The 26,499-nt window shown below is 42.4% G+C and overlaps 1 protein-coding gene and 1 pseudogene across 6 annotated transcripts in view; one reads left to right on the top strand and one right to left on the bottom strand.

The window, feature by feature from the left end:
* The window catches only part of LOC113876094 (zinc finger protein 665-like), a 33,247-nt gene extending 7,518 nt beyond the window's left edge, over nucleotides 1-25,729 (bottom strand). Inside the window, exons 1-4 of one of the 6 annotated variants that reach the window (XM_027514925.1) lie at nucleotides 25,642-25,729; nucleotides 10,886-10,968; nucleotides 3,477-3,603; nucleotides 1,642-1,758 (exon numbers count right to left, since the gene is read on the bottom strand). In XM_027514925.1, coding sequence (XP_027370726.1) covers nucleotides 1,642-1,758; nucleotides 3,477-3,603; nucleotides 10,886-10,900 — 259 coding nt within the window. In that variant the 5' untranslated portion in view covers nucleotides 10,901-10,968; nucleotides 25,642-25,729. Of the gene's footprint in view, nucleotides 1-1,641; nucleotides 1,759-3,038; nucleotides 3,091-3,476; nucleotides 3,604-10,885; nucleotides 10,969-25,641 lie in introns of those variants that run through there. The other 5 variants (XM_027514931.1, XM_027514926.1, XM_027514928.1 and 2 more) reach the window with 5 other exon arrangements.
* Nucleotides 3,865-5,157, top strand: LOC113876100 (annotated as a pseudogene).
* Nucleotides 25,730-26,499: the final 770 nt, after the last annotated feature.

Here is a 26,499-nt window from a genome sequence, read left to right as displayed (position 1 = left end):
GGATAGAAAACCCAGAAATAAACCAATTTACTTATAGTCAATAATTCTATAACAAAGGAGGAAAGAAAACAGAATGAAGCAGTCTCTTTAATAAGTGATGCTGGGATAAATGTATAGTTACATGAAAAAGAATGAAATTACAACATTCTCTAACACCACATACAAAAATAAACTCAAAATGCATTAAACATCTAAATGCAAGACCAGATACTATAAAATTCATAGTGGAAAACAAATGCAAAACACTGACATAAATGTCAGCAAAATTTTTTTGGATCTTAGAGTCATGGTAATAAAAGCAAAATCAAACAAATGAGACCCAATTAAATTTAAAACCTTTTTCCAAAGCAAAGGAAACCAAGCAAAGAACAAAAACAGAACTGTTGGACTAGGAGACTATACATGCAAATGTTGCTACCTATTAGGGATTTATTTCCAAAATATACAAACATTTCATACAGCTTAATATCAAAACAAACAACAACCCAATCAAAAACTGGGCAGAAGATCAAAACAGGTATTTCTCCAAAGGAGACAAACAGATGGCCAACAGTCACCTGAAAAGATGTTTGACGTCTCTACTTATGAGAGAAATGCAAATCAAAACCACAAAAATGTATCACCTCACACTGGTGAGAATGACCACCATCAAACAGTCTACAAACAATAAAGGCTTGAGAGGGTATGGAGAAAAGAGAACCCTCCTACACTGTTGGAAGGAACATAAATTGGTACTGCCATTTTGGAGAATAGCATGGAGGTTCCATAAAGAACTAAAAATAGAGCTATCACATGAACCAACAATTCCAGTCCTGGGCATATATCCAGAAAGGATGAAAACTAATTCAAAATGACACATGCACCCTAATGTTGTTAGCAGCGCTATTTATACCCGGCAAAACATGGCAGCAACCTAAATGTTCACTGACAGACAAAGGGATAAAGAATATGTGGTACATATATACAAGGGAATATTGTGAAGTGAAAGTAGCTCAGCCGTGTCCAACTCTTTAAGGCCCCATGGCCTGCAGCCTGCCAGACTCCCCTGTCCATGAAATTCTCCAGGAAAGAACACTGGAGTGCATTGCCACCTTCACTGCATAAAACACAATGAAGTAATGCCTTTTGCAGAAATATAGACAGACTTAGGGATTATTCTAAGTGAAATCAGACAGAGAAAGACAAATATCATAGGATATTATATGTTGAACTGAAACAAATGATACAAATGAACTTATTCACAAAATAAACTCACCAGCATAAAAAACAAACTTATGGTTACCAAAGGGGATAGTGCAGGATGGTGGTGGGGGCAGGAAAGGGAGAGATAAATTGGAGTCTGAATATATACAAACTAATATATACATAAAACAGATATACAACAAGAACCTATGATATAGCTCAGGGAACTATATTAAGTATCTTGTAAACTGCTGAATACCTGCTTGAAACACAACATTGTAAATTAAGTATACCTAAAAAGTGGAGAAGGCAATGGCAACCCACTCCAGTATTCTCGCCTGGAGAAACCCAGGGACAGATGAGCCTGGTGGGCTGCCATCTATGGGGTCGCACAGAGTCGGACACAGCTGAAGCGACTTGGCATGCATGCATGCATTGGAGAAGGAAATGGAAACCCACTCCAGTGTTCTTGCCTGGAGAATCCCAGGGACAGAGGAGCCTGGTGGGCTGCCGTCTGAGGAGTCCTACAGAGTCGGACACAACTGACGAGACTTAGCAGCAGCAGCAGCAGCATACCTAAAACAAATGGTTAAAACAAAAACAAAACCACCTCTTGTGGAGATGTTCAAACGATGTTCACAAGGATGTAAAAACTACTAAATGGGGGAAGCAGTCTATGAAACAAGACATGTTGACAAAACTGAATACCCACCAGAAGAAGAATTTACTTGGAACATTATCTTACACTATAAACAAAAATGAACTCAAAATGGTTCAAAGACCTAAACCTAAGTCCCAAATGTATAAAACTCCTAGAGGTAAACGTGCAGGAAATGTTTCTGGAAATTGGACCCACAAATGATTTACCAGATAGAACACCAAAAGCACAGGCCATAAAATAAAACCATTATTAATAAATTGAACTATATCCAAATTATAAACGACTGTGCATTAACGTGCAGTGAGTTTGAAAAGACAATCAACAGTAAAAGAGAAAATATGTGGAAATCATACATCTGATAGTAAATGAGTACAAAGAATATATCAAGAATTTTAAGAGGGACTGATCACCAGTTCCACCATAGGGACCATTCCCCAATCAATGGGACCATCCAACCCATTGCAAATACAAAACAGAAACACTAAGAGTAACACAGAAATTTGAACTCAATGCTAAAATTAAAAAATACTTACAATGCAAAGAACAACAGTGCAGCCAATAGCCTCATAGATAGAGAATGTGAACGTGGACAAACTTGTCCTGGGATAAATTCCCATACCATTTACAGACACTAAAATATATGGTCCTTGATATACACGAACAACACTGTCATGGTGCCCTTGACCGAGTCTCCAAAGGCAGAAAATAACCTGGAAAGATGTATCAGGTTATCGTGATACTTTCTCTCTCATAATCCTAGAACATGCTGACCACTCTACTGGATAGCTTCAAGTGGTGACTTTGCACAAAGCAAGAAAATAACATTAGGAATAGTGTCTCCATCACAGTTTCCTGTTACCTAGTAAATCCACTCCACAGAGACTCAGCAGAGGCTGCCAATTAAACATAGGTGGATTATCACAGCAAGGAAACCAGATAAAATTCAAAGAAATTTAAGAGGTAAAATGATACAAAGTAAGGAGAATGTAACATCAGGAACAGGTGACATTCCCAGACTGGGTAGGGCAGCACAAGAGTAAAAATAATACAGCATGAAGGTCAGACATCACAGCATCTTGAGATGGGACCATGCGCTCGATCTACAGATGGCAAGCTAAGAGCCCGTGGGATTCACACATGCTCCCCTCGTAGGATCTGGGATCAAAAAGACAATCTCTTTATCCACTCTCCTTACATTTTCCTAAGTAACAACCACAGAGGATCCAATCCACCAGCTTGTCCCAATCCTAAACAGAAAAAAAAAGCCCTTTTGAGATACTCGTTTTTCTTTATATGTTGTATTTTTGACTATTTTTACATCACTCCCCACTGTCCAGAGCTTTTTCTCATGCTCCAATGTGGAGATAATATTCAGATCCAAAAGAGAAATTCTGGGACTCCCCTGGTGATCCCGTGGTTAAGACTCTGCATTTCCAATGTAGGGGGTGCAGGTTTGATCCTTAGCCAGTGACATGAAACAGACACAGTATCTGAAGAGCGTCAATTTAACCTTGTGAAGCTGTGTCATGCCCCAGTCACAGAACTCTCAGATGAAAGACATCAGGGCCTCCCAAGGGGCACACAGGGAAAATGCAGATACCCAAGGGCAGCTCTGGAAGGAAGTCATCCTCACCCACAGACAGCAGGTTCCTGTAGGTCTCCAGCATCACGTCCCTGTACAAGGCCCTCTGAGCAGGGTCCAGGAATTCCCACTCCTCCTGAGTGAATTCGATGGCCACATCCTTAGAGGTCAGTCGTTTCTGAAATCAAACCACACGTCACCAAAATGGCCATGAAAAGTTCTCATTTTCATGCAAAAGGTAAAGGGTGGTAAGGGGTAAGGATTGACTTGAAGTATGTGTTCTAACAGATCCATGCAGGGGTATCTGGAGAAATTATGCATCTCTAATTTTAATTTCTTATGCTTTTTCATAAGACCTTATGAGATCCTCCAATTAATATGGATTTTTCATCACTGCTCAAAATCCATGAAATATGTATAAATAAAACTCAACACTGTATTGGCTATACAGAAGTGTCAGATATTATGTTCTACCCAGTGAGTGCAATTCATTATCTAGATGAGGTACAGCATGAGTGGTGTCTTCAGAGATGACGAAGTCCATTGCACTTTTAATGGAAAGGTCAAAAGTTTCAGTTATGACATCGATAACAGCAGCAAGGACCAAAAGTGTCTGAAGGCTTCCAGTTGCTCTAAATTACTGTAGTATTACTCTAAACATTAAACAAGTACTTTACAGGCAAGAACCTGTCATCCATATAATAGCTCATTAAAGAACGACCTGTTCCCACCTTACAGAAGAAAAACTGTGTCACAGACAGACACTCTGAGCAAGTCGACTCAGATCAAGAAGGTAAGAAACGTTACACGAAGCACCTGAGCTCAGAGGCTTGGGCTCAGCAACTGAAGCTTAAGCATCTAACAGTTAAGTAATACAGAGAACATTAAAAGTCCTTTGACAGAGGGCTCCTAAAGAAAACTTGAAAGACGTCCAAGGTGAGCCTCCTCCCTGCCCCTCTTGTCTGCACGGGGAGCAGCTCTCTGGCCTCGGGCCTTCATCCCCTGAAAATGGACCTCTGCGCCAAATTCGTCTCCACCCACTTCTTGATCAGGAGAACCTCCCTGCTGTTGATTGATCACTGTCGAGACTGGTGGTGAAGGACGGGAGACACTGATCGATGAGAGCCACAGCAGCTTGGGAGCCCCAGGTCCCTGGACCATCTCACTTATTCCTAGCCACAGCTTCCAAACCAGTGCCATTTCAAGGGACTCTGACACAGCAGCCAAGTTCCCTGGAGCTGGAGCTGCCATAGCAGGGGTGGCTGCCTCCGGGCCTGGAAGTGGGACTTGTTCGGGAGCTTCATCACTGTTATGCCAGGAACCCTTCTCTGAAACAGAAGCTCTTCTACACCATGGGCTTGGCCCTCTCAAAGGCCATGGGGCTGTTTTGCTTGATGGTGGTCTAGCTCATCTTCTTCACGATGTGAAGGAGCTGTTTCCACCTCCCATAGTTCTTTCTTCTGTGTCTGCCCTGTATGTTCCCTTTCCTGTAACTCCCCAGGCAGCCTGGGGAAAGTGGTGGGCTCAGGGTTTGACAGAAGGAAAACAAATAAATATTGTATTACTATGAAAAAAACACAAAGTTCAAGGTGAACAATGTGGAATGGCATGAAAGGTCATTATAGATGTGGATACAGAAACACAACTGTTAGTAATTTACTACTTAAAACAAAAATAGGATTATTTAGAAAATTTCAAGGCCACAGATTATACTGATAACATAATTTCAACTCAAAAAAAAAGGTGTCCACCTGGTTTGGGACAGTCTGCAGGCTAAGGATCATGGCTGCAGTTGTAAATGGTTGAAGCAAAAAAAAAAAAAAAAGGTGATATGCAGTTTTTAAATAATAATGTGTTGTATCTAAACCACAGACTTGCACATGAATGCATACATATCTATAAAAAATTAGCTGAAATGAGAGGATGCGTCTCTTGACAGATTTTTTTGGACAATTTTATATCATCCATTTAGTCACATGTATTTCAGCATCTTTCAGACGATAAAAATGTATCCTTTGTACTCAGCTGAGTTTGTCAACAGCATTCTATACTAGGCTACCAAAATAAAACTGGTAAAAATATTAAAAAAAAATACTTGATCTAAATTCATAATAAAATTAAAATATACAAAAATACTAATACAATTTTATCCACTTAAATTTACATAGCAAGGCATTAACAGAAGCCTAAGACTTTCTTTGTTTTTTTTCCCCATAATAAAACAGTGATTTGAAACTAGAAGAGTCATTAGATTATGACAAAAAAAAATTATACCAATAGTAACGTAAAAAAAACTTCTTGGAGAATTAAAAATCATGGCAAAAAAGAATATGAAAAAAAAATATAGTTATTAAGCACGACTATCTCAAGAAACATCATGATGGGAAGGAAACATTCAATACATTCCTTCTGAAATTACAGGGGCAAGTAAGGAGCTGTCCAGGGTGTCTGTCTTTCACCACCATACGATGCGCATGGGCAGGGGCCACTAGAACAAGTAACAGGAAAAACACAGGGCAAGAGACACAGAGTTTGTCAGAGAGTTGAAACAGGTAGTACTCACAAACCTAAGGACATGGAAAGGTGAACAGTCAAAGGATGGAAAAAGTCCATCCTAAAGAAAGCAGGGGAGACTGTTATATCAGACAAAATAAACTGAAGAAAAAAAAAGTGCAATGAGATAAATATTGTATAATGATAAAATGGTCAATTTACCAAAAAGCTGTACCAAGTAAAATATATATATATACATCTTATATTAGATATGTCAGAAAAATGAAGCAAAAAATTAAGGGAAAGGAAGACAGAAATAGTGGCACAGGAATAGTATGAGATTTCAACGTACAAGTTGAATGGGCATGTACAGATCACACGGCCCAACAAAAGCATAAAACACATGCATCTCAAGGACACATAAAACATTCTCTATGAGACACCACAGGTTAGGTGCAAATCAACAATTTTAAGAGACTGATACCATGGAAGTATTGAGAGGGTAACAGGCAGGAAGGCCAGGGGTCTCCAAACGGAGGAAATAGCCTGCAAGTGTCAGACATTTTTCTCTCTCTTAAGCGGCAGGAGGAAACAAACCAGCGATATTTTTTCCTTCTCTATACAAATTTAAAAAGAGGTTTCTCTTAAAATGCTGTGTTGCGATAATGACACTTGGTTTCACCTGAAGTTAACTATTCTCAAACCTTGAGTGAACCAGTGCCTTTCTCTTATGGAAATGTTTATCTTAAGCTATGCGAATGTACTAGATGCATTTACCCCAAACTCTGTCTTCAAGTCGGTTCCGCCTCTTGGCTCAGAACCTACTTGACAAACCAGTATGTTATATTCTGATATTGCTCCCCTAATCTATGTAAATGAAACTATTTGTATGGTGATCTGCCCTTCTTCAAGATTCAAGTTAATCATTTTACAGCCCAGGATGAACCATTTGGTGCCAAGATTATCCCCAAATGCATCTTATGGGTGAGGGGCCTGGTGCCATTCTGAGTTTTAAGACATTCCTTTCTTTCATTAACAGACTGCTAGTGACTATAGAACATCCAGCTGAAGACTAGCAGGCGGGTACTCTTTCTGCCCCCTTCTGATGCCTATGTCAGAAGCTTTCTCTATCTCCTTTATACTTTAATAAAACTTTATTACACAAAAGCTCTGAGCCATCAAGCCTCGTCTCTGGCCCCCGATTAAATCATTCTCCTCCAGGGGCCAAGAATCCAGGCGTCTTTGCGTGATTCAACAACAACCTTTCAGGATCTTCCCTAACAATGAAATAAACACAAGAAAAAAGAAAATTCCCCAAATGTGGACATTAAACAACTCACTCTTATACCACAAATGGGTCTAAGAAAAAAACCTCATGGAAATTTTTAAATACATGGATGAAAACGAAAAGACAACATTAGAAAATTTATAACACACAGAGAAGACTGTCCTAAAAGGAAAGTCTGAACCGTTAAATGCTTACAGTAAAAAAGAGAAAAGATCTTAAATCTGTAATCTATTTTTAGACCTTTAGGAAACAGAAAACAGAAAACAAACTAAACTCAAGTTTAGCAGACGGAAACACGTAAATGAGAAAGATTAAACCAGAGATACGAGAGGGAGAGGGTGGGATGAGTTGGGAGAATGGCATTGAAATACGTATAATATCATATATGGAACGAGTCGCCAGTCCAGGTTCGATGCACGATACTGGATGCTTGGGGCTGGTGTCCTGGTACGACCCAGAGGGATGGTATGGGGAGAGAGGAGGGAGGAGGGTTCAGGATGGGGAACACATGTATACCTGTGGCGGATTCATTTCGATATTTGGCAAAACCAATACAATATTGTAAAGTTTAAAAATAAAATAAAATTTAAAAAAAATAAATAAATAAAAATAAAGAAATAGAAAAAAAAAAAAGAGAGAATTGGCAGGGGTGAGGACAATGTGAGGGAATGGTTAGATTTGAACATCATCTCAAAGGTAGTGTCTGTAGCATTGGATGGCTAGTTGACGCAGGTGAAGAGTTGTTGTTCCTCAAAAAATCCATATTGTTTTTCTTAAAAAAGTAATAAATCCTGGATGAAAAAATTCAAATACCATCAAATAAAATGAGAGATGTTAAAGTCCCTCAGAGATTAAAAAAAAAAAAAGTATAAAAATCAACAAACCAAGAGTTGATGTTTTGAAAAAACTGTATAGGAAAACCCCCATCTAGACTAAGGAAAAGAGAAAAAAAGATTCAAATAACTAAAAACAGATATGAAACAGGAGTGATTACAACTGAGGTCAAAGAAAGTTTCTAAAGATAAGGAAGTACTATGACCAATAATGCCGATAAATGACAGAATATAGGAGATACTGGCAAATTCTCAGAAACACACAAACTCTTTTACTTATTAAGAAATGAAAAAATTGAGAAGTGTTGAAAGTGAAAGTGTTAGCCACTCAGTCGTGTCTGACTCTTTGTGACCTCATGGACTGTAGCCCACAAGGCTCCTCTGTCCATGGAATTTCTCCAGACAAGAATACTGGACTAGACAGCCATTCCTTCCTCCAGGGGGTCTTCCAACCCAGGGATAGAACCTGGGTCTCCCTCACTGCAGGCAGATTCTTTATGATTTGAGTCACCAGGGAAGCCCATTATACCTAGAGAGATTTAATAAATAGTCAGAAACCTCTAAGAAAAATACAGGACCAAATTCTACCAAACATTTACAAAAGAATTACCACTAATCCTGCTAATTCTATGGAGCAAGCATGATTCTAATAGTTTGCTGATTTCCCAAAGACACAAGAAAGAAAAACTAGAAACCAATACCCCTGATGAATACTGATGCAAAATTAAAATACTTGCAAACCCACTTCAACACATATTAAAAAGATCTGGAGAAACAGACATAGAGAACAGACAGAGGCAGGAGGGGAGGAAGGAGAGGGTGAGATGTATGGAGAGAGTAACACGGAAACTTACACTACCATATGTAAAGTAGAGAGCCAATGTGAATTTGCTGAATGACTCAGGGAACTCAAACAGGGGCTCTCTAACAACCTACAGGGGTGGGATAGGGAGGAAGATGGGAAGGAGGAGACATAGGTATACCTATGGCTGATTCATGTTGGTATTTGGCAGAAAACAACAACTTCTGTAAAGCAATTATCCTTCAATTAAAATAGATAAATAAAAAATTCTGACACCATGACCAAGTGGAGTTTATTCATATAAGGAAAGGAGAAGTCAACATAAAAAAATCAATTAATATAACACACTACATTACAGATTTAAGGGAAAAAAAAAATACAGGATCATCTCGATGCAGAAAAAAACCATTCGACAAAAATTTGACAATCTTTCAAGATGGAACACTCAACAAACTACAAACAATAAATTATACCAACATCAAGGCAATGGCACTCCACTCCAGTACTCTTGCCTGGAAAATCCCATGGATGGAGGAGCCTGGTAGGCTGTAGTCCATGGGGTCACTAAGAGTCAGACACGACTGAGCGACTTCCCTTTCACTTTTCACTTTCCTGTATTGGAGAAGGAAATGGCAACCCACTCCAGTATTCTTGCCTGGAGAATCCCAGGGACAGGGGAGCCTGGTGGGCTTCCTTCTATGGGGTTGCACAGAGTCAGACACCAATGAAGTGACTTAGCACTTAGCAGCAACATAATAAATGCCATTATGAAAAGAGCACAGCAATGGGGAAAGAATGAAAGACCTTTTGCTCTGAGGTCAAGAAGAAGGCAAGGATGCACACCCTGCACTACAGTTCAACAAAGCACTGAAACCCTTACAGCAATTAGATGAGAAAAAGAAATCAAAGGTCAGCAATTGAAAAAGAAGTAAATTTATCTTCTTTCCCACGTGACAAAGTTTCATAGGTAAAAGTCATAAAGATTACAAAAGAAACATGCTATATCAAAAAAGATTCTTTAATAACCATACAAAAGATTAACCAATTAACTCATTATCAAAACTGCCATGGCAATCTTTGTAGAAGCAGAATAAAACATGGTGAAAGTTACAGAACTATTCAAAGAGCAAACAGCAAAACTTCTGAAGAAGGAAGATGGAGGTCTTTCCATTCCAAAACCTATTACAAGGTAATCAAGGTGACGTGGTACTGGTATAAAAACAGACAAATAAACCAACTGAACAGAACACAGTACTCAGAAATAATTCTTTCTGTATATGTAAGGTATATCCACAAGGATGTATCCACAAGATACACAAAACGGCAAGGACAATCTCAATAACCATGATGCTGAGAAAATAGATATCCACCAGCAAAAGAATGAAGCTGGAATGTTGCTTGCATTAAAAGTTAAAATATTTCTGTGTCAAAGGATTCAATCCACAGAGTGAAAGGACAACCTCTGAAGAATGGAGGTAATGAAAATTTTCACTTGCGAGAGACTTAAGATTCATTTCATAGATTAAATCTGATGATAAACTAAAAAACCCTGTATCACTGATGTCTATTTCTGAACTTTCCATTCTATATCAATAGGATTTAAGGAGACTGACCCACATCTTTAGCTTGAACTGCCCTAACAAAGAACAAACTGCCCCTAATTGATCTGATTCCCAGATTTCACCAGCTATTGTGCATATTAATACCTCACTTCCAAGTGCAGTTTCCTTACCCTGGTGGACAGAGAGCAGACAGAGCATCCAGGTGGGCCCTAAGCAATCCCTGCTGCCCAACAGCACTAAGACCCCATCTCCAACCCGTGGGTGAGAAGCCCTGCCCAGGACGGTGCCCAGGGGAGCCTCCTCACAAGGGCCAGGTCACCAGGTCATGGGCAGACGGGATCTAAGTGGAGACGACAGGCCCTGAGGGAAGGCCCCGGATGAGTGTGTGTATACAGGAGTCAGACAGGATACTCCAGAGTCAGACACGATTAGCAAGTCCAGAGCAGGGCATTTCAGGAAAGACAGACTGAATATGACCTTACCTGAGAAAGAGCCATGCCTGACTCCTTTTCTTTCCTCTTCCTCAACTTCAGGGCTTCCTCAGGCAACACAAGTCTTCAGAGGTCTACCATGAAAGTTGAAAACATGCCGCTTAATGCTTAGAGTCAGCACATCCCCCTTCTGAGCCCCAACGACACACACAGGGCAGAACTCACTGTGTGGAACAGACAGTCCTCTGTGGCCACTGTCTCAGGAGGGACTCAGGACCGTCAACTCCCGCAGAGAGACCAACATGGGACTTTCCCACACTTTCCCTCGGATCGCAATCCCCTCCTGGTGAGGCCTCATGTACACAGCAAGCAGGGGCCACCTCCGCTGACCCCACGATCCCCTTCAGGTCACACAGCAGGCCCTGGTCCAGACCCACTCGGAGCAGAGTGCCCCCTCCTCAGCTCAGATCTCAGCCCTCAGGACTGGGAGGACTCAGAGTCCTGATGCTCAGTGAGGGAACCAGACTGGAATCAACTGGGGCACCTGAAACATTCTCGAGCCGTGGACCACCACAAGTTACCTAAACGGGAATCTGTGGTCAGAGGGTATAAAACATGGGTACGCAAAATGCCTCATCAACGAAACGTGAAGCCTGGACTGAGCACCATTCAGAGGAGAAAAGCACCTCCCAACTCTCTTTTTCATCCCAGCCTAACTAAGGTGTAACTAACAAAAATGGTACAAACGTACTGTGTACAAAGTGATCCTGTGATAGATTCATACATTGAATAATTATTACAGTGGAGTAAGTTACACTTCCATCTATGAGTACACTGTATTTCTCCTCTCTGGGCGAATTTCAAGTATATAGAAACACTACCGGCAGCATGCAGTACCTCAGATTCCCAGAACTGAAAATCTCTACTCTTTGCCTAACAGTGTCCATTTCCCCCTCCACCCAGCTCCTGGTAACAGCCTTATTACTCGATGGCTCTATGAGGTTGACAAGTCTAGTTTCCACATACAGTGTCTGTCCTCCTTTGTCAGCCTTCTTTAACTTGGCATAATGTTCTCTAGGTTCATTCAGTTCAGTTCAGATCCTTGATTTTTATATACAGAGAAAAAATAGTTCATGAATATACAGTATATAATAAATATTTCCATACCACACTTTTGTTACCTATTCTTTTGTCAAGAGACATCTGGCCTGTGTCTATGCCTTGGCTACTGCAAATCCAGTCACACTCATGGGACTGCGGACATATCCCTGAAAAACTGACTGCTTTCCCTTTGGATATCTGTCAGAAATGGGTTTGACAGACTGTAGGCCTGTTCTATATTAATTTGTTAAGGAACTTCTATTTTAGTTTCCAACATAGCAGTACCATTTACATTACCACCAACAGTGCAGTTAAGATTCTGTGTTTTCTGTACTGTGCCTGTGTATGTGCTTATTTTGGGAGGGACAGGAGTGGATAACAGAGAACCCAGCACTGGCCTGGCAGCAAGAGAGTTGCAGCTGCACGGCGTTCACTGTGGTATCACTGCCTTCTGATTCTCGGAGCCATCTTCCCCTACATCACAGGACTTTATGACTCTTCGCAGGTTAGGCCCAGAGATCCCGGCTGAGCAGGACCACCTTATAACAAGCATTCTGTGATCTTAACCTTAGTACTCCTATTTTCCCAGAGGGACTCAAACAAACTTACAAACTTTCATGGTGTCCAACAGAGTGTCCACAGAGCCCATGATGAGCCTCTAACCCTCTTATGCAAACACAAAGCATTTTAAGCCATGATAACTCACGCATGAGGCAAAATACAAAAGAGGACAGCCAAGGATCCACAGACACAAGACACCATATTTTCATTTACAGTGAGTGATCCAGGTCAAACACTGAAATCTCCAAAGACTATGAAAAAGAGGGATAATTCCAATGATGCACATGGCCCACTGAGACCTCAGCGTCTTCAAGGACACACTCCAGATTCTCTTGGTATCTTCCCAAATGCACATGAACCTTTCTTCACAGGCAACCCCAAGTACACAGTAATACCAAAGTTGATGCAAAAAATGACCTGAGATTTTCCCTGTTACTCTATGGTGCCTGCCTGCTAAGAGAGCCAACAAAAGCCAGGGCGTGGAGTGGATGCTGGGGGCACCTGCTAGAACCAGCCCCTCAAGCCCAAGGCTCCCATCCTCCTGCACCCACAGGTTCCTGCGGGCTCAGCCCAGGCCACAGTTCTAACAGTGGAAATGGCTTCTCTTGGCTGAATTCCACGTCCGTCGTTGCTGCTCACCTGTGGTCATAAGTTGTCAAATCAAACCTGTGCAGGCAAGTGTCAGCCTCAGCACTGCTGTCCCGGGAACACGAGCTAAGGCATTGGAACCTCAAACCATTCCATGCGGGCTCGCCAACAAACCCGCTCCCAGGTTCTCCAGCCTGAACTGAGACATTCTTTTCCAACAGATCCACACCCGCCTTGTCCCTGCAACTACACTTGGGATGGGCGCACGCTCCATTCACTGGGCTCACCTTGATGCCCCCAAGTACTGCCACAAGCCTCCTGCAGACCCCACCAGGCTCCCTCCGCTTTCCCTATTTGTCTACCTCTCCTCCCTGCATGACTGGACTAAGCAAGACTAAAGAGCACAGGGGTTCCTTGGCAAAGGGGATCACAAGAGGAGTGCCCACGAGCTACCACCCAAAGGACACTGCACGTGCAGCATGGAAACCAAGAGACTGGCCCTCCTCGGAAAGTCTGCCACCACCTGGGGACACTATGGAGTCCAGGTACAAAGGTATTTGAGATGAGGAAGTCTCAAAGCAAGGGTCTCCAGGTCTCACTCTCCTGTTTTCCTCACCCACACCTACTTGGAAAATATTCTAGCCCTTGGGAGGGGGGAGGGCGGGCAGCGTCTCCTTCCTGCCCTGTTAGGTTTTGCATTTCTGCTCATCCTCAGTGCACTGAAATCACAATCGCTGGCACTGAGCACATGAACTCCTACAAGGCAAAGCTGCTGTCCATGATGGTGACTGGTTCCTGGATGGACAGAGCTTAGATCTGGGGGCTGCAGAGGACGAAACACAGAACACTACATGGGGACATCTTAGCCTGCTGCTTGAGGACACCAGTTCTGTAGGGATTTTCGGGATTTCCTATATTTCTTGGCTCTTCTTTTGAGTAATTAAGTAGTCCACATGGGGTAAAGATCAATTACAGCTGAAATGTCCAAAACACGGGAAACATCTTCATCATCTGCCCTGTTCTCTTGGTCTTCCCTGAGGATTATTCAGCCCAACTCATAGTCCTGTCATCTAAAGACATTTCCAGTATCAGGTACTGCAGCCACACGTCCGGAAGAAGAGGAACACTGCTGCTGCTGCTGCTAAGTCGCTTCAGTCTTGTCCGACTCTGTGTGATCCCTTAGACGGAAGCCCACAGACAGAAGCCCACTAGGCTACCGTCCCTGGGATTCTCCAGGCAAGAACACTGGAGTGGGTTGCCATTTCCCTCTCCAGTGCATGAAAGAGAAAAGTGAAAGTGAAGTCGCTCAGTCGTGTCCGACTCTTAGCGACCCCATGGACTGCAGCCTACCAGGCTCCTCCGTCCATGGGATTTTCCAGGCAAGAGTACTCGAATGGGGTGCCACTGCCTTCTCCGAGAGGAACACTATGAGCCCTAAAAAGAGGGGAACAAGGAAGGACTCAAAATAACTCATGAAGAAGGGCATTAATTTCTGCTGAAGGCAACTGATACAGAGGCAATAAACCTGGGTAACAATGGCACCCCACTTCAGTACTCTTGCCTGGAAAATCCCATGGACGGAGGAGCCTGGTAGGCTGCAGTCCATGGGGTTGCTAGGAGTCGGACACAACTGAGCAACTTCACTTTCACTTTTCACTTTCATGCATTGGAGACGGAAATGGCAACCCACTCCAGTGTTCTTGCCTGGAGAATCCCAGGGATGGAAGAGCCTGATGGGCTGCCATTTCTGGGGTCGCACAGAGTTGGACACGACTGAAGTGACTTAGCAGCAGCAGCAACATGAGAGAGACTGTTAGGAGGGGATGGGGAGACCTCTCTGAGCCTAGACTTGAAGGGTGACAAAGGACCTGAGCCAGGTTGACCTGAAGGTGAGAAAGGAACACAATGTCAGACAGAAATGGTTTTGGTATTTGGAAACAGAGAAAAGGTAAATGAGACCAGGACAGGCTGAACCATGAGCAAATGGTCAGCTCCCAGGATGAGGCTGGAGACTCTTACAGGGCCCTGAGCTTGACAGAGGGCTGTGGAGCCACAGCAAGGAGTCAAGCTTTTGTCCCAAGAACAAATGAAAGCCAGTGGAGGTTTGAACGTCAGGACGTAAAAAAAATCTCCCTTCAGATTTAGCCTTATTCATAGAAGTCATCTAATTCTGAGCCTGTGATCCTGCCTCCATCCTACAGTTTTCCTTTTCATTTTTCATTGAGGGAGGACTGGGATCTATTTAAAAGTCTAATTACCGCCAGACACTCCCTCCAAACCAGAACTGCCACACACAGACACACAGCCAATTCGGCTAATCATTTCAGGGGTCAGTGTTGCTCATGCTCAGAGTTTCCGGTCTAGTCTCTCATCTCCATGTTACAAGTGGGCTCCCTCGGGCCCAGATTGAAGCCGTTTATGAGGTCTGAGCTGAGTGAAGAGAACCAGGTATAACTGATTAATGAAATGGGAGGCTGAAGGGCAAGGGGGCCAAGTTTGTCCTTAATGTCCATCCCATTTAACACCAGGAACATCTGTCATGTATCTGAGCAAAAGAAACTTTTCTTTCAAGATTGGGTCAAACTGATACCAAGCAGGTAATTCTTTATTAGAAGATTGCAGTAAAATATTTTTAAAATACGGAATTGCAAATATATATCCACTAGTACAAAAAACATTAGAAATAGGATCTGAGCAATCTTTTTCATCATGAATAGAGAGGCTCTGTGGGAAGGTCCCACGTTAATCCAGCCCATCCTTCCTCATTCGCACAGAAAAGTAAAAAAGGGACCTGAGGGAATCATCTTCATATCACCTCACAGCTCACTTGTTTCACTGATCATAGAAAATGGAGAAAACAGACCATTACACTAACCAGTTAAAATAGGTGTTTTTTTCTTTTTTTGAAAGGAAAGAATGAAGCATTTTATTTTGTTGGTTTTATCATGTTAAATGTTCTTTTATTTTCCAATTTCTCAAAGAAATGCCTTTAATTTCACAAGATCTAATGTCATACCTCCGTTATTCTCTGGTAAAGAGCTGAGACCAGAAATATCCATTTGTGTGTGCACACATAAACACATACACACAATTCAAGTCTTTGGTAAAACCATAGTTGAAAATATGTCTGTTTTTTTACACGATGTCCCATACATAAAACCCTCGAAGATGTATTTCTCTTTGAATTCAGAGAAAGGGAGGCGAGGTGATCGTTGCTTGTTAACTTTAATTTTTTCAGTTTCCTCATTTTTAAGTATTATAATGGGAGGATAATTACTTTATAATATTGTGATGGTTTTTGCCATACATCAACATGAATTGAACATGTGTCCCCCCATCCTGAACCACCTTGCACCTCCCTCCTCACCTGATCTCTCTGGGTTGTTCCAGAGCACTGGCTTTGGGTGCCCTACTTCGTGCATCGAACTTGCACTGATCATTCTATTTTACATATGGTAATATACATGTTTCTTGCTATTCTCTCAAATCATGCCACCCTCACCTTCTCCCACTGAGTCCAAAAGTCTGTTCTTTACATCTGTGTCTCCCTTTGTTGCCCTGCATGTAGAATCGTTGGTACCATCTTTCTAAATTCCATATATAAGCAGTAATATACAGTATTTGTCTTTCTCTTCCTGACTTATTTCACTCTGTATAATAGGCTCTAGGTTCATCTACCTCATAAGAACTGATAAACGAGGTGACATTTTTGCTAAGTATGGCACAAAATAGTCTAAGATGATTTACTACTTACCAAAGAAAATTTCAAATGTACAAGACGAAGGGAAAAAAGCATCAGGCAAGGAATGAATCGGAAAAAAATTTTAAAGAAAAAATTGTGCATTAGTTTTAATCTAAAAATCTGGTGTCAAAGTTTAAAAAAACACTGAGAATAATCATAATCAGAAAAGGATGATAAGAGTAGAATACTGGGGAAAAAAAGCTTATTTCTGAAGTTAAAAATGATTACAAGATGGCGGAGGAGTAGGACGGGGAGAACACTTTCTCCCCCACAAATTCATCAAAAGAGCATTTAAACGTCGAGTAAATTCCACAAAACAACTTCTGAATGCCGGCAGAGGACATCAGGCACCCAGAAAAGCAACCCAACTCTTCGAAAGGAGATAGGAAAAAATATAAAAGACAAAAAAAGAGACAAAAGTGGGAGGGACGGAGTTCCGTCCCGGGAAGGGAGTCTTAAAAAGACAGAAGTTTCCAAACACCAGGAAACCTTCTCACTGCCGAATCTGTGCCGAGCTTTGGAACCACAGAGGGCAACATAACAGGAAGAAAAAATAAATAAACAATTAAAACTCGAAGATTGCGCTGAGGTAACTCCCTCAGCGGAGAAGCAGCGCAGACGCCTGCACGCGCCATTAGCAAGCGGGGGCTGGGCAGGGAGGCGCAGCGTGGGCTGCATCGCTTAGAGTAAGAATCTGGCCTGAATACCCTGAGCACTATCTGAGCGAAATAATTTGGGCTAGCAAACCAGACTGTGGGATATCTACCACATGAAAAGCCAGCCCTAACCTAAGACCGCCTGGCCCACGCACGGAACAAAGGACTGAACAGAGATAGCCGGCTGCAGACCTTCCCCCTCCGGTGACAGGCAGCCAGAGCCAGAAGGGGGCAATCGCAGCCTCAGAGAGACATTATCTATAAAACTGTAAGCAGGCTTCTTTGCTAACTAAAACTTCTTGGGGGTCTGGACGGTTAACATCTGCCTGAGAAGGTGCGCCGGTTTTACACCCAGATAACCGAGTGGCGGGGAGGCGATAAGTCGCAGCATTGGCGCTCGCCAAACACCTCATCACTTGAGCTGCTCGGACCTGGGAAGAGCGCAAAACTCAGGCCCAACTGAGTCTGCGCCTCTGAGGACTACCCAAGTGCCTTAACCTGAGCGGCTTGGACCTGGGAGGTACATGCAACCCAGGGCCAGCCTTGGATTGTTCCCGGCGGAACAACCTAGAGCCCGAGCAGTGTGGGCAGGGAGGCTACACGCGCCGTGAGCGGGGGCAGACCCAGTGTGGCTGAGGCACTGCGAGCGCACGCCAGTGTTATTTGTTTGCAGCATCCCTCCCTCCCTCCCCACAGCGCGACTGAACAAAGAGAAGAAATACAGCTCCACCCATCAGAACACCGACACAAGCTTCCCTAACCAGGAAAGCTTGACAAGCCACCTGTACAAACCCACACACAGCGAGGAAAAGCCACAATAAAGAGAACTCCACAAACTGCCAGAATACAGAAAGGACACCCCAAACTCAGCAATTTAAACAAGATGAAGAGACAGAGGAATAGCCAGCAGATAAAGGAACAGGATAAATGCCCACCAAACCAAACAAAAGAGGAAGAGATAAGGAATCTACCTGATAAGGAATTCTGAATAATGATAGTGAAACTGATCCAAAATCTTGAAATTAAAATGGAATCACAGATAAATAGCTTGGAGACAAGGATTGAGAAGATGCAAGAAAGGTTTAACAAGAACCTAGAAGAAGTAAAAAAGAGTCAATATATAATGAATAATGCAATAAATGAAATTAAAAACACTCTGGAGGCAACAAATAGTAGAATAACAGAGGCAGAAGATAGGATTAGTGAATTAGAAGATAGAATGGTAGAAATAAATGAATCAGAGAAAATAAAAGAAAAACGAATTAAAAGAAATGAGGACAATCTCAGAGACCTCCAGGACAATATTAAACGCTACAACATTCGAATCATAGGGGTTACAGAAGAAGAAGACAAAAAGAAAGACCATGAGAAAATACTTGAGGAGATAATAGTTGAAAACTTCCCTAAACTGGGGAAGGAAATAATCACCCAAGTCCAAGAAACCCAGAGAATCCCAAACAGGATAAACCCAAGGCGAAACACCCCAAGACACATATTAATCAAATTAACAAAGATCAAACACAAAGAACAAATATTAAAAGCAGCAAGGGAAAAACAACAAATAACACACAAGGGAATTCCCATAAGGATAACAGCTGATCTTTCAATAGAAACTCTTCAAGCCAGGAGGGAATGGCAAGACATACTTAAAATGATGAAAGAAAATAACCTACAGCCCAGATTATTGTACCCAGCAAGGATTTCATTCAAGTATGAAGAAGAAATCAAAAGCTTCTCAGACAAGCAAAAGCTGAGAGAATTCTGCACCACCAAACAAGCTCTCCAACAAATACTAAAGGATATTCTCTAGACAGGAAACACAAAAATGGTGTATAAATTCGAACCCCAAACAATAAAGTAAATGGCAACGGGATCATACTTATCAGTAATTACCTTAAACGTAAATGGGTTGAATGCCCCAACCAAAAGACAAAGACTGGCTGAATGGATACAAAAACAAGACCCCTACATATGTTGTCTACAGGAGACCCACCTCAAAACAGGGGACACATACAGACTGAAAGTGAAGGGCTGGAAAAAGATTTTCCATGCAAATAGGGGCCAAAAGAAAGCAGGAGTAGCAATACTCATATCAGATAAAATAGACTTTAAAACAAAGGCTGTGAAAAGAGACAAAGAAGGTCACTACATAATGATCAAAGGATCAATCCAAGAAGAAGATATAACAATTATAAATATATATGCACCCAACACGGGAGCACCGCAGTATGTAAGACAAATGCTAACAAGTATGAAAGGAGAAATTAACAATAACACAATAATAGTGGGAGACTTTAATACCCCACTCACACCTATGGATAGATCAACTAAACAGAAAATTAACAAGGAAACACAAACTTTAAACGATACAATAGACCAGTTAGATCTAATTGATATCTATAGGACATTTCATCCCAAAACAATGAATTTCACCTTTTTCTCAAGCGCACATGGAACCTTCTCCAGGATAGATCATATCCTGGGCCATAAAGCTAGCCTTGGTAAATTCAAAAAAATAGAAATCATTCCAAGCATCTTTTCTGACCACAATGCAGTAAGATTAGATCTCAATTACAGGAGAAAAACTATTAAAAATTCCAACATATGGAGGCTGAACAACACGCTGCTGAATAACCAACAAATCACAGAAGAAATCAAAAAAGAAATAAAAATTTGCATAGAAACGAATGAAAATGAAAACACAACAACCCAAAACCTGTGGGACACGGTAAAAGCAGTCCTAAAGGGGAAAGTTCATAGCAATACAGGCACACCTCAAGAAACAAGAAAAAAGTCAAATAAATAACCTAACTCTACACCTAAAGCAACTAGAAAAGGAAGAAATGAAGAACCCCAGGGTTAGTAGAAGGAAAGAAATCTTAAAAATTAGAACAGAAATAAATGCAAAAGAAACAAAAGAGACCATAGCAAAAATCAACAAAGCCAAAAGCTGGTTCTTTGAAAGGATAAATAAAATTGACAAACCATTAGTCAGACTCATCAAGAAACAAAGGGAGAAAAATCAAATCAATAAAATTAGAAACGAAAATGGAGAGATCACAACAGACAACACAGAAATACAAAGGATCATAAGAGACTATTATCAACAATTATATGCCAATAAAATGGACAACAAGGAAGAAATGGACAAATTCTTAGAAAAGTACAACTTTCCAAAACTCGACCAGGAAGAAATAGAAAACCTTAACAGACCCATCACAAGCACGGAAATTGAAACTGTAATCAAAAATCTTCCAGCAAACAAAAGCCCAGGTCCAGACGGCTTCACAGCTGAATTCTACCAAAAATTTAGAGAAGAGCTAACACCTATCCTGCTCAAACTCTTCCAGAAAATTGCAGAGGAAGGTAAACTTCCAAACTCATTCTATGAGGCCACCATCACCCTAATACCAAAACCTGACAAAGATCCCACAAAAAAAGAAAACTACAGGCCAATATCACTGATGAACATAGATGCAAAAATCCTAAACAAAATTCTAGCAATCAGAATCCAACAACACATTAAAAAGATCATACACCATGACCAAGTGGGCTTTATCCCAGGGATGCAAGGATTCTTCAATATCTGCAAATCAATCAATGTAATACACCACATTAACAAATTGAAAAACAAAAACCATATGATTATCTCAATAGATGCAGAGAAAGCCTTTGACAAAATTCAACACCCATTTATGATAAAAACTCTCCAGAAAGCAGGAATAGAAGGAACATACCTCAACATAATAAAAGCTATATATGACAAACCCACAGCAAACATTATCCTCAATGGTGAAAAATTGAAAGCATTTCCTCTAAAGTCAGGAACAAGACAAGGGTGCCCACTTTCACCATTACTATTCAACATAGTTTTGAAGTTTTGGCCACAGCAATCAGAGCAGAAAAAGAAATAAAAGGAATCCAAATTGGAAAAGAAGAAGTAAAACTCTCACTATTTGCAGATGACATGATCCTCTACATAGAAAACCCTAAAGACTCCACCAGAAAATTACTAGAACTAATCAATGATTATAGTAAAGTTGCAGGATATAAAATCAACACACAAAAATCCCTTGCATTCCTATACACTAATAATGAGAAAACAGAAAGAGAAATTAAGGAAACAATTCCATTCACCATTGCAATAGAAAGAATAAAATACTTAGGAATATATCTACCTAAAGAAACTAAAGACCTATATATAGAAAACTATAAAACACTGGTGAAAGAAATCAAAGAGGACACTAATAGATGGAGAAATATACCATGTTCATGGATTGGAAGAATCAATATAGTGAAAATGAGTATACTACCCAAAGCAATTTATAGATTCAATGCAATCCCTATCAAGCTACCAACAGTATTCTTCACAGAGCTAGAACAAATAATTTCACAATTTGTATGGAAATACAAAAAACCTCGAATAGCCAAAGCGATCTTGAGAAAGAAAAATGGAACTGGAGGAATCAACCTACCTGACTTCAGGCTCTACTACAAAGCCACAGTTATCAAGACAGTATGGTACTGGCACAAAGACAGAAATATAGATCAATGGAACAAAATAGAAAGCCCAGAGATAAATCCACGCACATATGGACACCTTATCTTTGACAAAGCAGGCAAGAATATACAATGGATTAAAGACAATCTCTTTAACAAGTGGTGCTGGGAAATCTGGTCAACCACTTGTAAAAGAATGAAACTAGAACACTTTCTAACACCATATACAAAAATAAACTCAAAATGGATTAAAGATCTCAACGTAAGACCAGAAACTATAAAACTCCTAGAGGAGAACATGGGCAAAACACTCTCTGACATACATCACAGCAGGATCCTCTATGATCCACCTCCCAGAATATTGGAAATAAAAGTAAAAATAAACAAATGGGACCTAATTAAACTTAAAAGCTTCTGCACATCAAAGGAAACTATTAGCAAGGTGAAAAGACAGCCTTCAGAATGGGAGAAAATAATAGCAAATGAAGCAACTGACAAACAACTAATCTCAAAAATATACAAGCAACTCCTACAGCTCAACTCCAGAAAAATAAATGACCCAATCAAAAAATGGGCCAAAGATCTAAATAGACATTTCTCCAAAGAAGACATACAGATGGCTAACAAACACATGAAAAGATGCTCAACATCACTCATTATCAGAGAAATGCAAATCAAAACCACTATGAGGTACCATTTCACACCAGTCAGAATGGCTGCGATCCAAAAGTCTACAAATAATAAATGCTGGAGAGGGTGTGGAGAAAAGGGAACCCTCTTACACTGTTGGTGGGAATGCAAACTAGTACAGCCACTATGGAGAACAGTGTGGAGATTCCTTAAAAAACTGGAAGTAGGACTGCCTTACGATCCAGCAATCCCACTGCTGGGCATACACACTGAGGAAACCAGAAGGGAAAGAGACACGTGTACCCCAATGTTCATCGCAGCACTGTTTATAATAGCCAGGACATGGAAGCAACCTAGATGTCCATCAGCAGATGAATGGATAAGAAAGCTGTGGTACATATACACAATGGAGTATTACTCAGCCATTAAAAAGAATACATTTGAATCAGTTCTAATGAGGTGGGTGAAACTGGAGCCTATTATACAGAGTGAAGTAAGCCAGAAGGAAAAACACCAATACAGTATACTAACGCATATATATGGAATTTTAGAAAGATGGTAACGATAACCCTGTATACGAGACAGCAAAAGAGACACTGATGTATAGAACAGTCTTATGGACTCTGTGGGAGAGGGAGAGGGTGGGAAGATTTGGGAGAATGGCATGGAAACATGTGAAACGTCATGTATGAAACGAGGTGCCAGTCAAGGTTCAATGCACGATGCTGGATGCTTGGGGCTGGTGCACTGGGACGACCCAGAGGGATGGTGTGGGGAGGGAGGAGGGAGGAGGGTTCAGGATGGGGAACACATGTATACTAATTAAATAATTTTCTATTAAAGAAAAAAAAAATGATTACAGAAACTGAATGAATTAAGACCTATTCCAAGCTACAAAAAGCACCATATATATAGAAAGGAGAAAATGTGAATCCATTAAAAAAAAAGTGTTCCTTTAAAAATGCTACCCAATAGTGATACAGTGGATGAGAATCTGCCTGACAATGCAGGGGACATGGGTTCTACCCCTGGTTCAGGAAGCTCCCACAAGTACAAGCAACTAAGCCTGTGCACAACTACTGAGCCTGTGCTTTAGAACCTGGGAGCCACAACTCTTGAGCCCACGGCACAGAACTGAAGAAAACACAGCCAAAACAATTAAAAAAAAAAAAAAAAGCTATCACAGAGTGACAGAGTCAGTCATTTCTTGCTCCAGGTGTCTTCTTCCCTGACCTCTATCTTATGATAGGACAAGGGAAGGAGTTCACTCACAACTCAGTGAATCAAGCCACTGTCCCAGGCTCAACAGGGTTTGCAAATGAAAAGTCATCTTCTGCCACAAGTAATAAAAAAAGACACAAGCCTTATAGACAGGAGTTTTGAAATCCTCAGCCTCCTCTGTATAACTAAAAAAATCATCTGTATCCAAACAACTGGCCACACCCGGATCGAGCTTACCCCTCTGTTCACCGATCTCCCTACTCCATCTGAGTCTCCGTGTCTCTTTTTCTCCCCCTCTGCTCTCCTGCTGTTCCTGTCCTATTTCCTGCCTCACACGTGTCCTGTCTCAGGCTGCTGCAATTCGTTCCCCCTCGAAATGCTCTCTTTCTCCAACCTTCCTGAGTCTTTCAAAAATCCATACCTATGTCTGCCTCTTTCTTCCCCCATTTCGGCTCCCTCTCTGCGCTCCAGATTACTCCCCTTCTCTCGCTGTGACTCTCCCTTCCTCCCCACTCTCTGGCAGGCCACGTGGCTATGCTTCCTTCCAGCCCTTTCTTCCTCTGCTCCTTACTTCTTTCTCTGCCAGCACCATGATAAAACCGGCCACCTCAGATTGAGACTTGAACCCTTGTGGCGGGACCCCAACCGGATGAAAACACAACCCCGGACTCTAACCCAAGAGGCCTGGACTCAAACCCGGCCAAAACCCAGTTAGGGACTCTCCACCTCTGACGTCCCTCATCGCCCTTCGCCTCCCCGCTCCCATCAACTGATACAGGGCAGTTCTCCCTATGCTGTTTTCCAATCCCTGGAGATCTGGCTTTTTAATTTATTAATACTTCTCTATTTTACTCACTCGGCTATTTTCAAGGCTTAATCTCTTTGACTTGACTATCCCTTTGCAAGTCCCTCAGCCATTCTCAGTGTTCCCATTGGTTCTCCCTGATGCTTTTCTCCTCAGTTTCAGTTATTTCTCTCAGTCCTTCTGACTCTGCTTCTCCTGATCCTCCTGCCTCCTGAATTTACTGAGTGGGCGACAGAACGAGACGCCCCCGGACCGGAAGACCACCTTTTCCGACCGAGTTGAATTGGGCATGGAACAGCACTGGCGGTCACAAGGCTGGACCAGGTCACCTACCCTACGCGGGGTGAGGGGACGGGCTGACAGGAAAGAGGCGGGGGGGGGGGGGGGGAGAGGCGGGAGGGGGGGAGAGGCGGGAGGGGGGGGAGAGGCGGGAGGGGGGGAGAGGCGGGAGGGGGGGAGAGGCGGGAGGGGGGGGAGAGGCGGGAGGGGGGGAGAGGCGGGAGGGGGGGAGAGGCGGGAGGGGGGGGGCGGCCTGCGGGGCAGAAGGACCGGCCTGAGGAGACGCGAGGACAGAGGGGCTGGGAGAGAAGGGGCTCAGAGCGGGGCGGGCTCTCTGGAATCCCGGGACCAGGGAGGGGGCGCGGCCTCTCCGGGAGCGGGGGCGACGGGCTCTGCCTCCAGCGGTCGAGAAGGCGACGCGGCGGGCGCGACTCCAACTCCCGAGAGAGGGCTTTACTTGGCGACGCCAGAGGTAAAAAAAGGGTTTTAAGCAGGAAAATGTCGCCAGAGGCGGTGTCTACGCGGACAGAGGGCCGAAACCGACTCAGAAACACTTCAAACCCAAACGAAAAGATAACTGGGCCGCAACGGCAGCGGCAGCGTCTATTCGGGGCCGAGCACCGGGTGCCAGGGTTTTCAGGTCGCTGGCAATTCCCACACCATGAGGACGAGTGAGCGGGGACGGAGGTGGGGATTGGAGGGGTGGCGAACTCTGCAAACTTACTCTAGAAGGAAGCTTAGGCGCCGCTCGGGGATCTCGGCTCCGCGCTCTTCAACTTCCGGGTCTGCGTGAAAGGGCTTTCGGTATTAGAGCCGCGGCTTCCGACCAGGGGCGGGGCGAGCACCAGCTGTGCGCAGAGTTCGTGGGAGGGGCGGGCCGCGGAGGGGGGCGGGGCCTGTTACCTTGAGAGCACTAAGTTACCTTCTGTAGCATTGCTAGGTAAAAGCTTCAACTTATGTCGGAACCCAAGATACTTCCTCTTAAGACTAAAAGGGTTTATTCTCAATAAAAAGCTGTTTTTCACAGCATGGTGTGCTCAGATCCTGCTAGTGAGGCTGAAGCAATTCAGGGATCTCAGAACTTGGGCAGTTTTAATAAACAAGAATGGGACTAGTCTCTATATTACAAATACAAAACTCTCCCTGGGTAGAAATGGGCTATTCCCTACTGACGCCCTACAAACCAGCAAACTCAGCATAGTGCTGAGTTCAACCAACTGAGGGTCAGCACTTGGGTGTCTGAGATGGAGGACTTAAGGGATGTGATCATTTGGGTCACTAACCACAGCCTTAAAATGAGCAGGACACTTTAAATGATTATAAACTGCGTTATTGTTTATTTTATCCAACGTGTTTTAATTATTTCCCTTTCTAAACCCAACTCTTTAAACAGTGACATAAAGGGGGTTGTATAAGCAACTCTTACAATGACAAATATTGTGTAAGGTTAAGCTACAGAGAAAAATTCACTGATACATATACTGTGAAACGATTATCACAGTAACTTTACCTAGCATCCATAATTTCGTATAGATAACCTAAAAAGAGACAGCAAAATAGGAGAAAAAAAACATTTTTTTTC

This window comes from Bos indicus x Bos taurus, chromosome 18 (genome assembly GCF_003369695.1).
Source record: "Bos indicus x Bos taurus breed Angus x Brahman F1 hybrid chromosome 18, Bos_hybrid_MaternalHap_v2.0, whole genome shotgun sequence".
Classification (NCBI taxonomy): Eukaryota; Metazoa; Chordata; class Mammalia; order Artiodactyla; family Bovidae; genus Bos; species Bos indicus x Bos taurus.
This window is presented reverse-complemented; position numbering and strand designations above follow the sequence as displayed.